Source organism: Thamnophis elegans, chromosome 4 (genome assembly GCF_009769535.1).
Source record: "Thamnophis elegans isolate rThaEle1 chromosome 4, rThaEle1.pri, whole genome shotgun sequence".
In the NCBI taxonomy this organism is placed as follows: domain Eukaryota; kingdom Metazoa; phylum Chordata; class Lepidosauria; order Squamata; family Colubridae; genus Thamnophis; species Thamnophis elegans.
In genome coordinates this window covers 75910764-75926184 of record NC_045544.1, presented here as the reverse complement: position 1 = coordinate 75926184, position 15421 = coordinate 75910764, and the positions used below count along the sequence as shown (strand labels likewise).

The window sequence follows — 15421 nt, the reverse complement described above, 5'->3', positions numbered from 1 at the left end:
TCCTTTGAAGTCTATCTGGCTATGTAATAGGTATTTCCTAGAATGTCTTTGATTCATTTATAGTGAGTTAATTAAGATGGAGTCTGTTTGTAATGTTTTCTTTCCCAGATGAATCCCAACTTGAATGAATTGCCTTTTAGATATAATTTGTCAACTGATTCGCCCCCAGCTTTCCCACAATCTCTCACAAAAACTGACCCAACTAGTAGGTCAAGGCAGAAGGAATCTGTTAAAAATCCTACTCCAAATGAAATCAGCAAGCAAAGATAAAAGAAGGCATTGCTTCTTGATTTAGGCTGTAGAACACAAATCTTCCTGAGATTAATCTGACACTCTCCTTGACAATTTTCCACACTATCTTAAAGACTGAACAGTTTTGTAGAGTTTTTAAGGAGGATAATGATACATTTAGTTGGGCTGAGCTGATTTTAGTTAATATTTGCATTATTTTGTAAGCTGTGGTGAGTTTTTGAAAGTCAGTTTATATAATATAAATAAATACATTTATCACAACTTCTTCTGTCTATCTATGTATCCTTATAAAATGACACAACCTGGGCAACTCTGGAGAGTAAGCCAATCAAAATGGCAACCTCAACTAATGTTACAAACAAAAGAGCAATATTTGCAATTGTAACAGCAAACAACCTGGTATGCAGGTTTTGGTGTATTCGGGTCTTTTCCCGTGTAAAATTGAGAATATTTTTGGCGATGTTTCGACTACGTCCCACTCGTCATCTTCAGGCTGGTGGGGGTATGTGGAGTGCTGGCTCTGTTGCTGCAAGCAGATTGGTTGGATGTGTTGTAACATCTTGATTACTAATGCACTCCACACACCCCAGCAATATTTATAGAGGGACGGCAGCTCCTATCACGCTTTGCTCACACAGGCACGAGGCCAAAGACACCAGCCTGAAGATGACGAGTGGGACCTCGTCGAAACGTCGCCAAGATACTCTCAATCTTACACGGGAAAAGACCCGAATACACCAAAACCTGCATACATACATATACATATACATATACATATACATACACACATACACACATACATACATACATATATATAAAATGGGAGGCATGGGATGGGGTTTTGGGAGGCCAAAAATGGCCGTATTCGGTGTATAAGAACAGAGATTTTCACCCTCTTTTGGGGAGGAAAAAGTGCATCTTATACTCTGAAAAGTACGGTAGTTTTGAGAGATTTTTTTGAACTTAACAAAATTAGTGGCTAATTGCAGTTTCAGATCGATCATGTTCCATAGAGCAGGGATTGCTACTAAAAACACCAATCTCCAACATCTCCTGATATCCAGAGTGAATTCTTCTTCAATAGACCGATTAGATCCCACAGATTAGGCCTCCTCCGAATTCCATCTGCCAGCCAATGCCGGCTGGCGACCACCCGGAGGAGAGCCTTCTCTGTGACTGCTCCGACCCTCTGGAACGAGCTCCCGGTGGAGATTCGAACCCTCACCACCCTCCAGGCCTTCCGCAAAGCCCTTAAAACCTGGATGTTCTGACAGGCCTGGGGCTAAAGAGCTTTTGCCCCCCCTTCGAATGGTATGGTTGTTGTGTGCTTTTAAATTGTGTATTGTTCTGTTCGTCTTTTTTATTTCTTATTTGTACCCCTTCCCTTGACTTGGATTGTGAGCCGCCCTGAGTCCCCTTCGGGGAAAAGGGCGGCATATAAATGAAATAAATTCAAATTCAATTCAATTCAATGTTCAGAGAAATTGAACTGAACTTGGCAAGGATATCCCCAGTGCAGCCATGCCATATACTAGGATAAATACCAGCACTCTGAATTGAATCAGAACTGTAATGTCTGTATGTACAATTTAATATCAAATATATCTAACATAACACTTTTGAGAGTTGCTTAAAATTTCCATTCCCATTTAAAATATCCAGCAATTGTGGCATTTTATAGAATGGCATTTTCCTGACTTTTGATATGTCTGGTAGGAGGAAATGTAGTTTCAGCTTCAACCATAAACCAGAATTCTTCAGCCAAACATCTGACTGCAGTTATTTTCACAAATCAATTAAAATTCAACTTCCTTGCACTCGGTATTTAAAAACTGCAGAATTACAATTCTGTAGTGATACTATTCCTCATCACAACTGAATTTAGTCTGGAGACTTGGCAAACAGGCTACAGTTCCCCACTGTCCCATTTGTCACTTATTTTGGCACAAACTACTGAATGTTGAAGGTATATTGTTCTTTTGCAAAAAATAAATAGTCAAATTGTTAACCTTTCAATAGGGTAAATAATTTAATAACAATAGCACTTAAACTTATATACTATTTCACAGTGCTTTACAGCCCTCTCTAAGTGGTTTACAGAGTTAGAATATTGCCCCCAACAATCTGGATCCTCATTTTACCAACTTCAGAAGAATGGAAGGCTGAGTCAACCTTGAGCCAGTGAGAATTGAACTGCAGGCAGCTGGCAGTCAGCACAAGTAGCTGCAATACGTATTCTAACCTCTGTGCCACCATGGCTCATATTTAAAAAACTTTTAAAATATTAAAAAAAACTTTTTAAAACTTACTTTAAAAAAAACTAAACAAGCTTCCCCTAGCTAAAAATTCTGGCTTGATCCTGTATCATCTAGTAACATGTTTTCCTAGCTTCCAAAAGTCAAAACAATACTATAAATTAAAGTGTACCAATGGGATAAAAAGATTTCCTGCTCTAGGCACAGTGAGTTTATGTACAGTGCTGTACATGGCCAAAAACTAAATGTTCAGGGTATTCCTTATTTTATCCAACTTAGTTTAGACACTGTAATTATTGATTACAAGTCTAAAAGACTTCTTTTCCCTTAGTATGGTCTTCAAGTTCAAAGCACTGTCTCTCTATTGTTGGAGATGCTAAACCAAATAATCTGATGGTCCTTAAATGTCTTACTCCAGACCATAAAGTCATGCTCTTAACCCAAATGAATTTTCTTCTTCTTTAAGATTATGTCCAATGGTTATGTGGATAAAAGATAGATTTATGAACATGTGGAAGAAATATGGGCAAGATAATAATGAGATGTTCCCCAAGCAGTTTTCCTGGGCTAAGGATGCAATAAGTAATTCAAATTATGAATAACTGACTGTTGTGGCCGGGCAGGATCCAGTTGAGCTGCTGATGGATTCGGATAGCGAGGAACCATATGAGTCTGCCAGGGAAGATGTGGAGGACCCTGGGCAGGGTTCAGACTCAGAGCAGGGACTAGAGAGGCTGGTTGGCCACCAGGAGGGGCCTGGGCATGGAGCAGTGGGGAGGATCAAAGGCAGTTTGTCCCTGATGCAAGATTAAGAAGGGGGGAGAAACTGAAGCAGCAGCTCCGGAGGTAGACTCAAAGATGATAATTAAGCCCAGGTGGTTGTGGCTTGGCCCCTCCCAAGAGAGTATGTAAGTGGAGAAGTTGGGAGGTGACATTTGCAGGAAACAACCATTCGAAACAGTATTGGAAAACTCTGTCTGTCTTGTATCCATGTCTGTTGGATTTGGGTTGCTGCCAACTATTCTTGCATGTGAGTCTTGTCTGGGCCTTCAGCCAAAGGAGTCGATAACTCTGTGATTAAAGAATGGCAAACAGCCAAGCCTGTGTCTAGGTGATTCGCAGGCCGGAGAGGGGATCAGAACAACTGACTATTGTTAAACTTACTTTGACAATGCTCCAAATCAAGCCACCTCAATTTGTGTAATGATATGGTTAAGCCTGCTCAGGACATCTGTGATTTTAGCACACATTGCTCATGCACTTCTAAGAATGTCTTGTGGCTGTATAGACTGGGAATAATGCTTTTAATATATATGTATAAATCTGAGGTTCTAAAGCAAGATTTATCCTGAACAGAACATTCTGCACTGTGGCAGAACAGTGGCATTCTCAGAACTATTCTACGCTAAGTAAGTAGTTTACATCTTACGACTATTGAGGATAATTCAATCAAGTCTTCATACAAAGGCCCTTACCATTTTACAAACAGCTGGGTTTAAGTACAGTTCTGCAAATTTTGTATGTTTTTATCTATGAGTGCTCGAAACTATTTCTAGAATAGTCATGGGAAGATAGAATAGTATAGCATCAAGCTGATTTTGCACATAAACAAACTCAATTAACAAATCAGTTGGCAAGACCAGCACAACATTACTATTGTGAGGCTATATTCATTCTAACATGCCAGATGACCTAAATTACACATTCTAGTTACCTCCAGCAACTTTTACCAAAGGAAGTACTTTGTGAACTTGAGTCAGAAAGAAAACTGAAACTTAATCTTAAATATTTCTATAAATATTTTACCTTTATCCCTGGCATACAATGCCACTTGGGATTCACATTAGTCAGCATCTTTTTATTTATTGTCAGGCATAAGCAATCTTGGCCTACATGTGTAGAGTTCGAGCTAACTACTTTATTATGTTCTGCCCTTAATACAAGAATCTTCCCAGCCTAGCATCTCTCCCATGGAAACTATTAGATAAAGTTATAAGAAATTCAGGGAGGGCTGGTTCTGGCCCTTTTACAGTTGCACAGTGACTCTAAACTATTTTCGCACTTCATTCTTTCTTAATGCCAGGTAGATGTTTCCCCAACATCAACGTTCATAACAAAAATCTTGTTTTTTTCCATATCTAACCATCACCCACTATTTATTCGAACATATCTTTTCTTCCTAATGTGAAAAACAAACATCTTCCTGTGGCCTTTCTGTTGGTATTTATTTGCTTCCCAAATAAATATATTTTAGCATATATTAACCAGCTTAATAATAGTTGATAATGTTTACATATACGGACTCTGAATCATTATTCTCTGTTCAGATAATTCTTGGATTTTTAACTGAAAAGTTTCCTGGAAACATGTAAATGACATGCTTAACAGAAGAGATTTATTTGTAGATTATTTTACAAATGGAAAATTCCACTGATTCACTTTAACCGAGACAGGGCAACAAACCAAATGCATTTCCAAATCACAATCTGATTTGTAATGTGCCATGGGCTTGCATGTTACTGGTATCATTTTCTGGCATCACTTCTTTTAAGCTTCCTGTTTAGCATTCCATACTAAAGCACTGATGCAATAAAATCCCATTAAAAATGCCGAATTCTGCTCTGTCTAATAAATTCAAGTCTGTAAACTCTAATTTAGAGACAAAAGGCTAACTGACGAGAACTGATGTACAGATAAAGGAAAGTTACAGGCAACGATAAAGGAAAATTTCACATAAATGAGTATTATTTAGTATTTAACAATACTAAATAAGTATTGTTGAAGTATTTAAGTATTATTTAGCTTAAAAATAATTTATTAATTTAGTAAAAATAATTTACTAATTATTGTAAAGCTTTAACTCAAAGCATAGCTTAAAACACTGTGAGAGTTAAATAAAACTGAATATAAAGGTTTAATACAATTCTAAAAATAAAAGAACTTTAAATACTTTTTTTATTATTAAATGCATGCTGTTCAAAGCCCCTATTTTCTTTTAAATGCAAAATTTGTATTTCTAAATATCAGAAAATATGATTGGAAAACAGATAATGCTGTTCTGTAACAACACTAAGAATGTTTTGGGTAATTTCAGAAATATATTGCTTAAACTGGAGAATCATCTATATAAACTGCTTCCCTGTTGCCATAATCATATGTTTAAAGTATCATGGAAGAGTGAGATTCTAGTAGTAAACCAAGTCTAATCAATATAGTGTATAAATCTAAAATTAAATTAGAGAGTAACTGCAATTTCTCTATACAGGAACTGAGCATATGATCTACCGGTTGAAAACTTTTAAAATTATTTTGAACCAAGATTATTACTTTAAATATTTGAACTTAAAAATTGGGTACTTTGTTATTTCAGGCACTATTCATAATTATTTTGTCTTGGGGAAAGTTTATATTCCAAAACTTGAATACTTTTTACTAAGATCAAGTAATAAAGGAACAAATTGCTTTGTATCAGCTTTGTATCAACTTCATCATTTAAAGTTTGAATAAATTTCTTCTCTCCAAATTTAAATTAAAAACTAAAAGTAAGATTGTTACTATGGTATAAGAGGCAATATTTTTCCATATATGCTATAATCTATCCTATTTCTTCTTAATGCAAGCCATCAAACTTTGTTAAATAAGAAGCAAAAAAACTGGAGTATTACATGACTGTAGAACACATTGCAAGCTCTAAGTGATACAATATGTTCTGGCCATGAGTGACAGATTTGTGGATTACACTTTCCATTGTGATGAGATAAAAGCCACAAGTTCCTTCCGTAGAAAGACCAAGATCTCACACAGTTTTTTGAACTTGAAAGCATTAAGAAGTGTGGACTCAGCTCCCAGAATTCACCAGCCAGCAAGTAAGTGTATTAGAAAAGCAGTCTGCATAATCTTTAATGCTTTTTATCTCATTTGTACATCTATCAGCCCACAAAGAGAAGGCAGAATATAAAAAAATCTTATTTCATAATGAGACAGGTCAAACTGAGATTATTTTTTCAGCCAATCTAAAAAATCAAAACTGATGATACCTGTATACACCATGTATCTGTATAAATTACAGCCTCATCAAAGCAATCATTACAATTAATAAATTCTACGAACCTAATCAGACATAACCCCATCTTTGCTTAATTTTAAACAAAGCTGTATTTTTCTTCAAAGTTACATCCTGGCAACAATTTCTAAATCACCTTCCCTAATAATTTCTCCCTAGATGTGTTTGATTATATTTCTCAACTAATATTTGAAGGTAACTACTTTGGAGAATACTCAATCAATGGAAAATGTAAAACTCATAAAAATCAATAAATTCTTCTCATCAGAAAAAAATAAGTTATAAATTAATATTTAAGGGAATTTTTTTCTGGCAAACCTCCAGCAAGCCCTAGCTTTAAATATGCAGAAGCCAATGGTACACAATATTTAGTTTCCAATTTTTTCCTCCACTGTGCCCGTGATTTCCCTCCGATCTGAACCATTCTGGTACAGCACTCTGGAAATTAAAATACAGTTTGTTGAATTGGATTGCAAAAAACCACTGTAGATAATATTAGGGGAACATTCCCCCATCTCCAACCTATGTAAGGTTATTGAAACAGTGGATGAAGAAACAAATATATATATATATATATATATATATATATATATATATATATATATGTATGTATGTATGTATGTATGTATGTATGTATGCATGCATGCATGCATGCATGCATGCATGCATGTATGTATGTATGTATGTATATGTATATATAACACATTGTAGGTCATTGCTTTGTAAAGCATACAACTTATAAACCAATTCCTGCCATGAAGAAAAACAGTTCCCATTCCTATTACCACTTGAAATTATTAATCTATCTTCTCAACGTCTTTTTAAGGAGCCAGTAAACTGATTTTTTTTTTCAATCAGAAGAACTAAGGAAAAAAATTCATACAAATTTGATATTGGAACTAAAAAATGAAAGATATATTTGCAAAATTTATTCAACTGATTATGTAAGCCTAAGATTCATTTATATTATCAAAGATAAATCATGTCCATTAGTCAGAGCTTAGTATTTGGTATACTATCTTTTAAAAATACATCAAATAATATTCTACAAGAATTATGTGGCTTCGTTACTTTGAATCTAAATTTAGGAATATGGATTCAGAGACATAAATATTTTCTTTATCCAGAAGCACAGTCATCGCATTTTTAGGATACATTGGTATCCTGTGTATGTTCACAAACAATTTGCTGATTGAATGTAACCTACTCCATACTTAAGTTGGTTGGAACTACATAACAAATCGATTAATGGGATATTATTTTAATGTAAAATCCTAGATATTTCAGCAGAATTAAATCATATTAGCATCTAAACTTAAATATTTAGGATTGCCCAAATAATGCTTTAGAAAATATCGATATAGGCACTCATCATATTACTGAGAGATACATTAAATAACTAATCACTAAACTGTGATCTTATTTGAAGACAATTTGAATTCAGACTGTGCAAAATGAAAGTCAAAATAATTTGTCATCTGAACAGCAATGAAAATGTTTTGTCTTTGTGCTAAGTAATGTTTCTGAATTGATATTATTACAAATATTAAATATTTCTCAACCTATGAATATTTGTCCTACCTGAGTTTTTCATGGGGCATAGGGCGCACTGCATGCCCCATGCATCGCCATATAAACAACAGCATTCAGTGTAAGTAGTCTGCTTCCCAACAAGAGGTTGACTGCAAACAAAATCTTCATTCAGATGTTGCCAGCAAAGATCCTGGTAGACATCACTTTCTTCAGTTTGCTCTGAAACAAAACCCAGAAAGTATTTGTTTTATCATAACATCCCCATCTGTAAAAATAAAAACGCAATTCAATATGTGTGGAATTACACTGTAAAGATATTTATTTTCTGCAAAATCAAATGAGATATTTTTTGAATATACAGTATATATTCAAATATAAACAAATAAGGCTGTTGAATAGAATAGAATAGAATTCTTTATTGGCCAAGCGTGATTGGACACACAAGGAATTTGGAATTATCACATCCATTTTATTGAATTAATACTCAGGGCTCTCTAGAACAATCTCTGATATTGGGCAATTCTTTTTTAAGGACAATTATTATTATCATCAAAAACTGGGGGGAAAAGCAATCACTTTCTTACATTTCCAATAACATGGAGAAGATTTGCAATTTTAGGATTCTCATACTGTTTTTGTATTTTATTGAAAATCTCAAGATTTTCTCAATTCTCAAAACTACCCAACTGATGATACCTAGTCTAGTAACAAAATGTCTGAGGAAAACAGCCAAGCTCAGAGAACATCAAATCCCTGAGCTATTCATATCTGCTGCGGTATGTATTTAGTTTTATATGTGGAACAACTATACTCTGGGTCAGAAGTTTGAATATATTGTTCTGGACAGGTCAGGGGTCAGGTCAGGTCAGGGGTCAGCCAAATTGGAATCTGAAATATTTGGTTATTCTGGAATGTAGTCTAGGCTTGTGTTTCTCAACTCAGCAAGTTTAAGGTATGTGGACTTCAACTCCCAGAATTCTCCAGCCAGCATTCTAGGAACAGAAGTCCACATAACTTAAATTTGCTGAGTTTGAGAAACACCAGTCTAAATAAATTCTGGAGGGATCTGGTGGAATAAATAGGATAATAAATTTATCTTCTGCATAGCCTGGACATCAGACCACACCCTAATTTTCTCAGCACGTTCTTTTCCCCAAAAGGCTTGTTCCTCACCTCTTCCCTACATTTTTTCAGTGCTTTATTTCTCTTTATCTTTCCTTGGCTACCATCACACTTAAATGTTGGGAGGTACAACCCAAGCAGCTCACTTGCTCATGTTCCCAGAACATTTCTTTTCTTTCCTTTTATTTTGCCACTACTGTGCACTGCTGCTATTGTGTTTGTTGTTTCCCTTCTGTGCCCCACTTCAAAACACCTATGCTTGAAACTCACATATTTTGTATCTGGGCCTGGCTGTAATACATGTGTTACGGGGAAGTGCGTGTATAGAACACACATTTTGGGCACAAATCATGTGAACCTGGCTGTTTTGTATATAGAATGTTTTCATTGCAATGGATATTTTGTAGTAATATCCATTATAACATTATAACAGTAATTATCTCTGCAGATAATTACCCTATTTTTCGGAGTATAAGACACACCTTTTTTCCTCAAAAAAGAGGCTGAAAATCTGGATGCGTCTTATACATCGAATACAGCATTTTTTGTGCCTCCCAAAACACTGTCACTTCACCAAAATGACTGTGCATACCTTATGGAGGCTTTCAAAGAGCTCCTGGGGGCTGGGAAGGGCAGAAATGAGAACAAATGGGCCATTTTTTGCTCCCCTCAGCCCCGTGCAGCATTTATAAGCCTCCATAAGGCTATGCATGCAATTTATTTGACAAAAAACAGGCCCATTTCCCCAAAAAACAGACCATTTTTTGTTCATTTTTGGCCTCTCCCCCCCAGGAGCACTCTGCAAGCCCACCAGGGCTATTCATGCCTTTTATTTGGAAAAAAACGGGTCCGTTTTTGTGAAAAACGGGCCATTTTGGGGAGGTTTGCAGAGTGCAAAAACTTTTTTTTTTCCTTTCGGAAAGCTCTTTAGTTAGAGTGATTGATAAGAATTACATTGATCAAGTGCTGTGCCAGCAGAAACAAGTCTTAGGTGCTGCAGGTTGTCAGAGATTTTCTTCTCCAGCACATGGATAAATACACCTGGAAACATCTACCTACCTACCTACTCTCTCTCTCCCTCTCCCTCCCTACTGTATTTCTTTCTCTCTCTCTATCCCTCTGTCTACCTACCTACTCTCTCTCTCTCTCCCTCCCTCCCTCCTGTATTTCTCTCTCTCTATATATACCTCTATCTACCTACCTACCTACCTACCTACCTAGTCTCTCTCTCTCTCCCTATCTACTGTATTTCTCTCTCTCCCCCTCTATCTCTCTCTCCCTCCCTCCCTACTCTCTCTCCCTACCTATCCACTGTATTTCTCTCTCTCTCTCTCTCTCTCTCTCTTTCTCTATCCCGTTCCCTACCTAAATATACCTTCTCTACCTACCTACCTACTGTATTTCTCTCTCTTTCTCTCCCTCTATCCTGCTATCTACCTTTTAAAAAAAATACCTCTTCAAAACCTTGGTATGTCTTATACTCTGAAAAATACAGTAGTTTTCCTATGTTTTGCAGATTACTGCAACCCTAGACTCCACTAAATACAATGACATACCTAGCAAAAGGGCTTTGCAGTTATGAATCAAAAGTATTTTAGAAAGAAGCACATTGAATACTTTAATAATAAGCCTACAATATTCTTTTTGATTTCATATATTTTGGCTTTCAACCTGAACACAGCAATGCATAAAATAATGCACACCACTAGATTCCGCTGGTCTGATGCACTGCTTTCCTGTAGAATCCAGAACCATTGGATGTGTGCAGAAACAACTGTAAGAGCCTTCAGTATTGATGCACTGGCCATCAATACAGCTGTTGATGTCCTGACATTCATCTGTATCTGTTCAAATGCAAATGAAAAGTACTTCAAAGGAAATCACTTCCTAAAAAATAGCTTGCACAGAATATTTGCAATGATCAACTTTTGGACTGTATTTTTCATTAGAAGGTATTTAAAATCAAGATAATCATACTGAACATATTCACAAGGAAGAAAACTGTTAAACAGACATTTATTCCTGAAGCACCCAAATAAATGTTCTTGTGGATTTATTTTCTTCTACACATCTGGTATATCAGCACAGCAAGTATATTTTCAATAAATTATATGCATGTTCTCTCTCTAGAATAACAAGACTATTAGTACTACTGGACAAAAACTAACCCGATCTTCATGAATATTCAGACAAAAACTGTTATTGACTGTTATTCAGACAGCTCATTTTATAGAAAAACAACAACAACATAAGTTCAAGAAATTAAATGGCTTTATATCATAAAAGAAAAGTTATCTGGACCCAAGATAATTAAACCTTTCACTGTGGTTTCCTTTCAATCTGTTACTCTATTCAGAATGGTTTTTCTTTTTAGATTTCAAAAGTCAAGGCCATGACTAGGAATAATTTTCAGTTAAATGGCAAAAAGTAAATAAGTAGGCAATTCAGTGGATTAATGGGAATACATTTATGATAATCACAAGTATGAATTGCTATTCATATTTAGGGACGAAATAGTATGCCAAAATACTCATCTCCTCAAATGAATTTTTTTATAAACAGAATGTGACCCTCACTGAAAAACAATCCAAGAGTATATTTATACATATTGCATTAAAAAAATGGGAGTCTAACTGTACATTAGTCAAATTGTAGAACTGTAAAACCTGTAATATAAAACCTGTTAGAAAATTCAGACAGTTTCCCACAAATTATTTAATTACTTCTTCCGGTTTCAGCTTTCTGGTATTGTTGACAAACTTTATCTCATTAAAAAATGTAAGAAATATTCAGCTACAGCACATCAAAATCTCACTCATCCCACCATTTTTCACGGTAACTTTCTAGAGGATTCCTGGGAAGACTACAAGTTTAAATGAGGATGCTAGGCTATTTCACATTTTATTTCCCAGCTGCTATTATTCAGAGGTTTCTTCCTGTAATGGCAATATAAAATTTATCTACTCTCCTTTTGTTATGCAACTCAGAAAGTATACCCCAAGTTAATTACATATTGTGTAATAAGTCTCAGTAAAAACTTTTACCATAGGAAGATGAAATTGAATATAATTGGGATTATTGCTGTATATCCCACTGTAAAATAATCATGTATTTTATTTCTTTGTAATGTTACCTCCATATATCCCTTCCTCTGGTTGCCTTAGGGACAAAAGAACGTAGCAAAATTTCTGCACAACATTCTTTCTGGACATTGCAATCAAGCAGACTGGTGCTAGCCATTGTTCTATATTTCTCCAAATAATAAGTGATTAAAGAATTTTGAAGAAACATATGAGGAATAAAAGCAATCAGGTTCCATATATCAGCTACATATATAAGCGGTCAAAAATTAGATCTTGATCTTGTTGTCTTTCCCCAGTGAGAGGAATATGATGATTCCCCCTGAACACTCACCAAAGCACTGAAGCTTTATAGGATCATAATATGTGCCCTGTTTGCAGTAACATTCATAACCTGGCTGTGTGTTTAAACAGAAGCCATTTTTACATATTTCTTGGCCGAAGAGCTGGCATTCATCAGCATCTGAAAAGGAAACACAGACATTCTAAAACATACCGTATATACTCGAGTATAGGCCGACCCGAATATAAGCCGAGGCACCTAATTTTACCACAAAAAACTGGAAAAGTTATTGACTCGAGTATAAGCCTAGGGTGGGAAATGCAGCAGCTACCGATAAATTTCAAAAATAAAAATAGATACCAATAATGCCATTGCCCATTGAATAACATATACAGCCTGCCTGTGCCCATTAAATATACAGTAGCCATTGTAAAAATTTGCTCTGCATAACAAATTATTATCACACAATACCGGTGTATTCAATGAAATACTTCACTCACCTCATGATGCTGATGTCCCGCTGTGATGATGATGTCCCGCCTCCTATGACACACGGCACAGTGATTCCTATCATTGGATCACTGTACCAGAGGAGGTGGGACATCGCTATGTGGCTGCTTGCCATAACAAGGAGGAGGTGGGACATCGTTGCAGAGCGGCAGGAGGGGGAGGAAGGGGAATCGTAAGATAGCCCTGCATTACATTAGAACGTGAGGAGGGGGGATGGTGCGGTGCACGCTGCGCGACAAACTGACACAGAGGGAGGGGAAACTCAGGGGCGCTGGGCCATTCACGAGCGTCACCCAGCGGCATGGCCCCGCCCCTTTTCTCCTCCATTTCAGGCAAATTTTTCACTGACTCGAGTATAAGCCGAGGCGGCTTTTTTCAGCTCAAAAAGTGGGCTGAAAAACTAGGCTTATACTTGAGTATATACAGTATACAGTAAGTGGAGTATGAATTTTCAGATCAAATTGTTAGGACAGATATGGTTAATCTCCGTATATAACAACAATAAATAAAACACCGGAGTTGTACATTAGCCTCTATGATGGACCAAAACAAGTATATGTTTCTAAAAAGTTACTCTAAGGGACTTGCATTTTCTTCAGGTGAAATTATGTATTTCTTTCAGTTTTTTAAATTCCTATACCACCCATCTCACCTATGTGTATACATAGGTTTTAAACACATATGTTTTAAACAACATAACAAAAAATATAAACACACGAGTAAAAGCACATATTAAAAACAGAGTTAACAACAAGTTAAAACTCATAAGTTAGAAGTAAAAAATAACAAACTGGGAAGTACTTTTGTTTATTTTTGTTAAAAGTGTTATTTTTATAAAGAATCAATTGCAGAACTTTGTCATGGGAAGTTGCATGGCATGATTAAATTGTTAAACAACCAAGAGCCTGTCTTTTGAGACCAACAGCCTCATCTGGAATGTTGGCAACTTATTCTTGATGTTTATTTAGTATAGAACTAATATATGTGAAACAATTTATTCATTTGAGATGTTCTTTTTTTATATTGACAATTCCACTACATGTAGCAATCCTGTTGTCATGTGAGGATTGCCTTAAGCAGCAGTTTTGATAATGCCAATTAATGGTAACATTTAGAAGACAATTCAACCAAGCGCTTTACTTCAGGACTCTCCAACCTTGGCAATTTTAAGCCTGGCTGACTTCAACTCCCAGAATTCCCAGCCAACTCTGGGAGTTGAAGTCCACCAGGTGTAAAGTTGCCAAGGTTGGAGATCCCTCCTTTACCTCCAGCTCCAAAATTACTTTCATGTACTCTACTAACATTACCAACATACCCCAATTTGTGTTCACGATTTGGTTCTGTATTATATCTGATATAAAAGCCGCTGAGAATTAATGACTATTTTGTGGATCCCTTTTGGAAATTACAGCAGTGATGTTTTCCTCTGTACAGCTATGACAATAATTATCATTGAACAGAATTCTAAAATGTATCTATTCTGTTATTTGGGAGGTTTTGATGTAAGTGATAGCCAGGAATTTTTACATGCTTGGGAAAAGTTTTGTAGTAGTTGTAGTTGTAGTTGAGTTTATTTATAGGCCGCCCTTTTCCCTGAGGGGACTCAGGGTGGCTAACAACTTGTATGGGAGGGGAAGACATACAATAACATAAAAACACAATGTATAATTAAAATCAAGCAACATTCATACAACATTCGGGTGGGGGCGGATTATGGTCTTTACCCCCAGGCCTGGCGGGATAGCCAGATCTTGAGGGCTGTGCGGAAGGTCTGAAGGGTGGTGAGGGTACGAATCTCCACGGGGAGATCGTTCCAGAGGGTCAGAGCTGCTACTGAAAAGGCTCTCCTCCGCGTAGTTGCCAGCCGGCAGTGGCTGGCAGATGGCACTCGGAGGAGGCCTAATCTGTGAGATCTTATGGGTCAAGAGGAGGTGATTGGCAGGAGGCGGTCTCCCAAGTACGCAGATCCACTACCATGAAGGGCTTTGTAGGTAGTAAGAAGCACCTTGAAGCGCACACGGAGATCAACAGGTAGCCAGTGCAGCTGGCGGAGGATAGGTGTTATGTGGGTGAACCGAGGTGCACCCACAATCACTCGCGCGGCCGCATTCTGGACTAGCTGAAGCCGCCGGATGCTGTTCAAGGGCAGCCCCATGTAGAGCACGTTGCAGTATTCCAGCCTAGAGGTCACGAGGGCGCGAGTGACTGTTGTGAGAGCCTCCCGATTCAGGTAGTGTCGCAACTGGCGCACCAGGCGAACCTGGGCAAATGCCCCCCTGGTCACAGCCGACAGGTGGTAATCAAAGGTCAGCTGTGGATCCAG

The 15421-nt window shown here is 36.9% G+C and overlaps 1 protein-coding gene across 3 annotated transcripts in view; it reads right to left on the bottom strand.

Annotated features, from left to right (window-relative positions):
• Positions 1-15421, bottom strand: part of LTBP1 (latent transforming growth factor beta binding protein 1) — a 216204-nt gene that overhangs the window by 10921 nt on the left and 189862 nt on the right. For all 3 annotated transcript variants that reach the window (XM_032216849.1, XM_032216847.1, XM_032216848.1), the window contains 3 exons: positions 12640-12768; positions 10929-11069; positions 8152-8322 (listed from right to left, as the gene is read on the bottom strand). In XM_032216849.1, coding sequence (XP_032072740.1) covers positions 8152-8322; positions 10929-11069; positions 12640-12768 — 441 coding nt within the window. The remainder of the gene's footprint in view (positions 1-8151; positions 8323-10928; positions 11070-12639; positions 12769-15421) is intronic.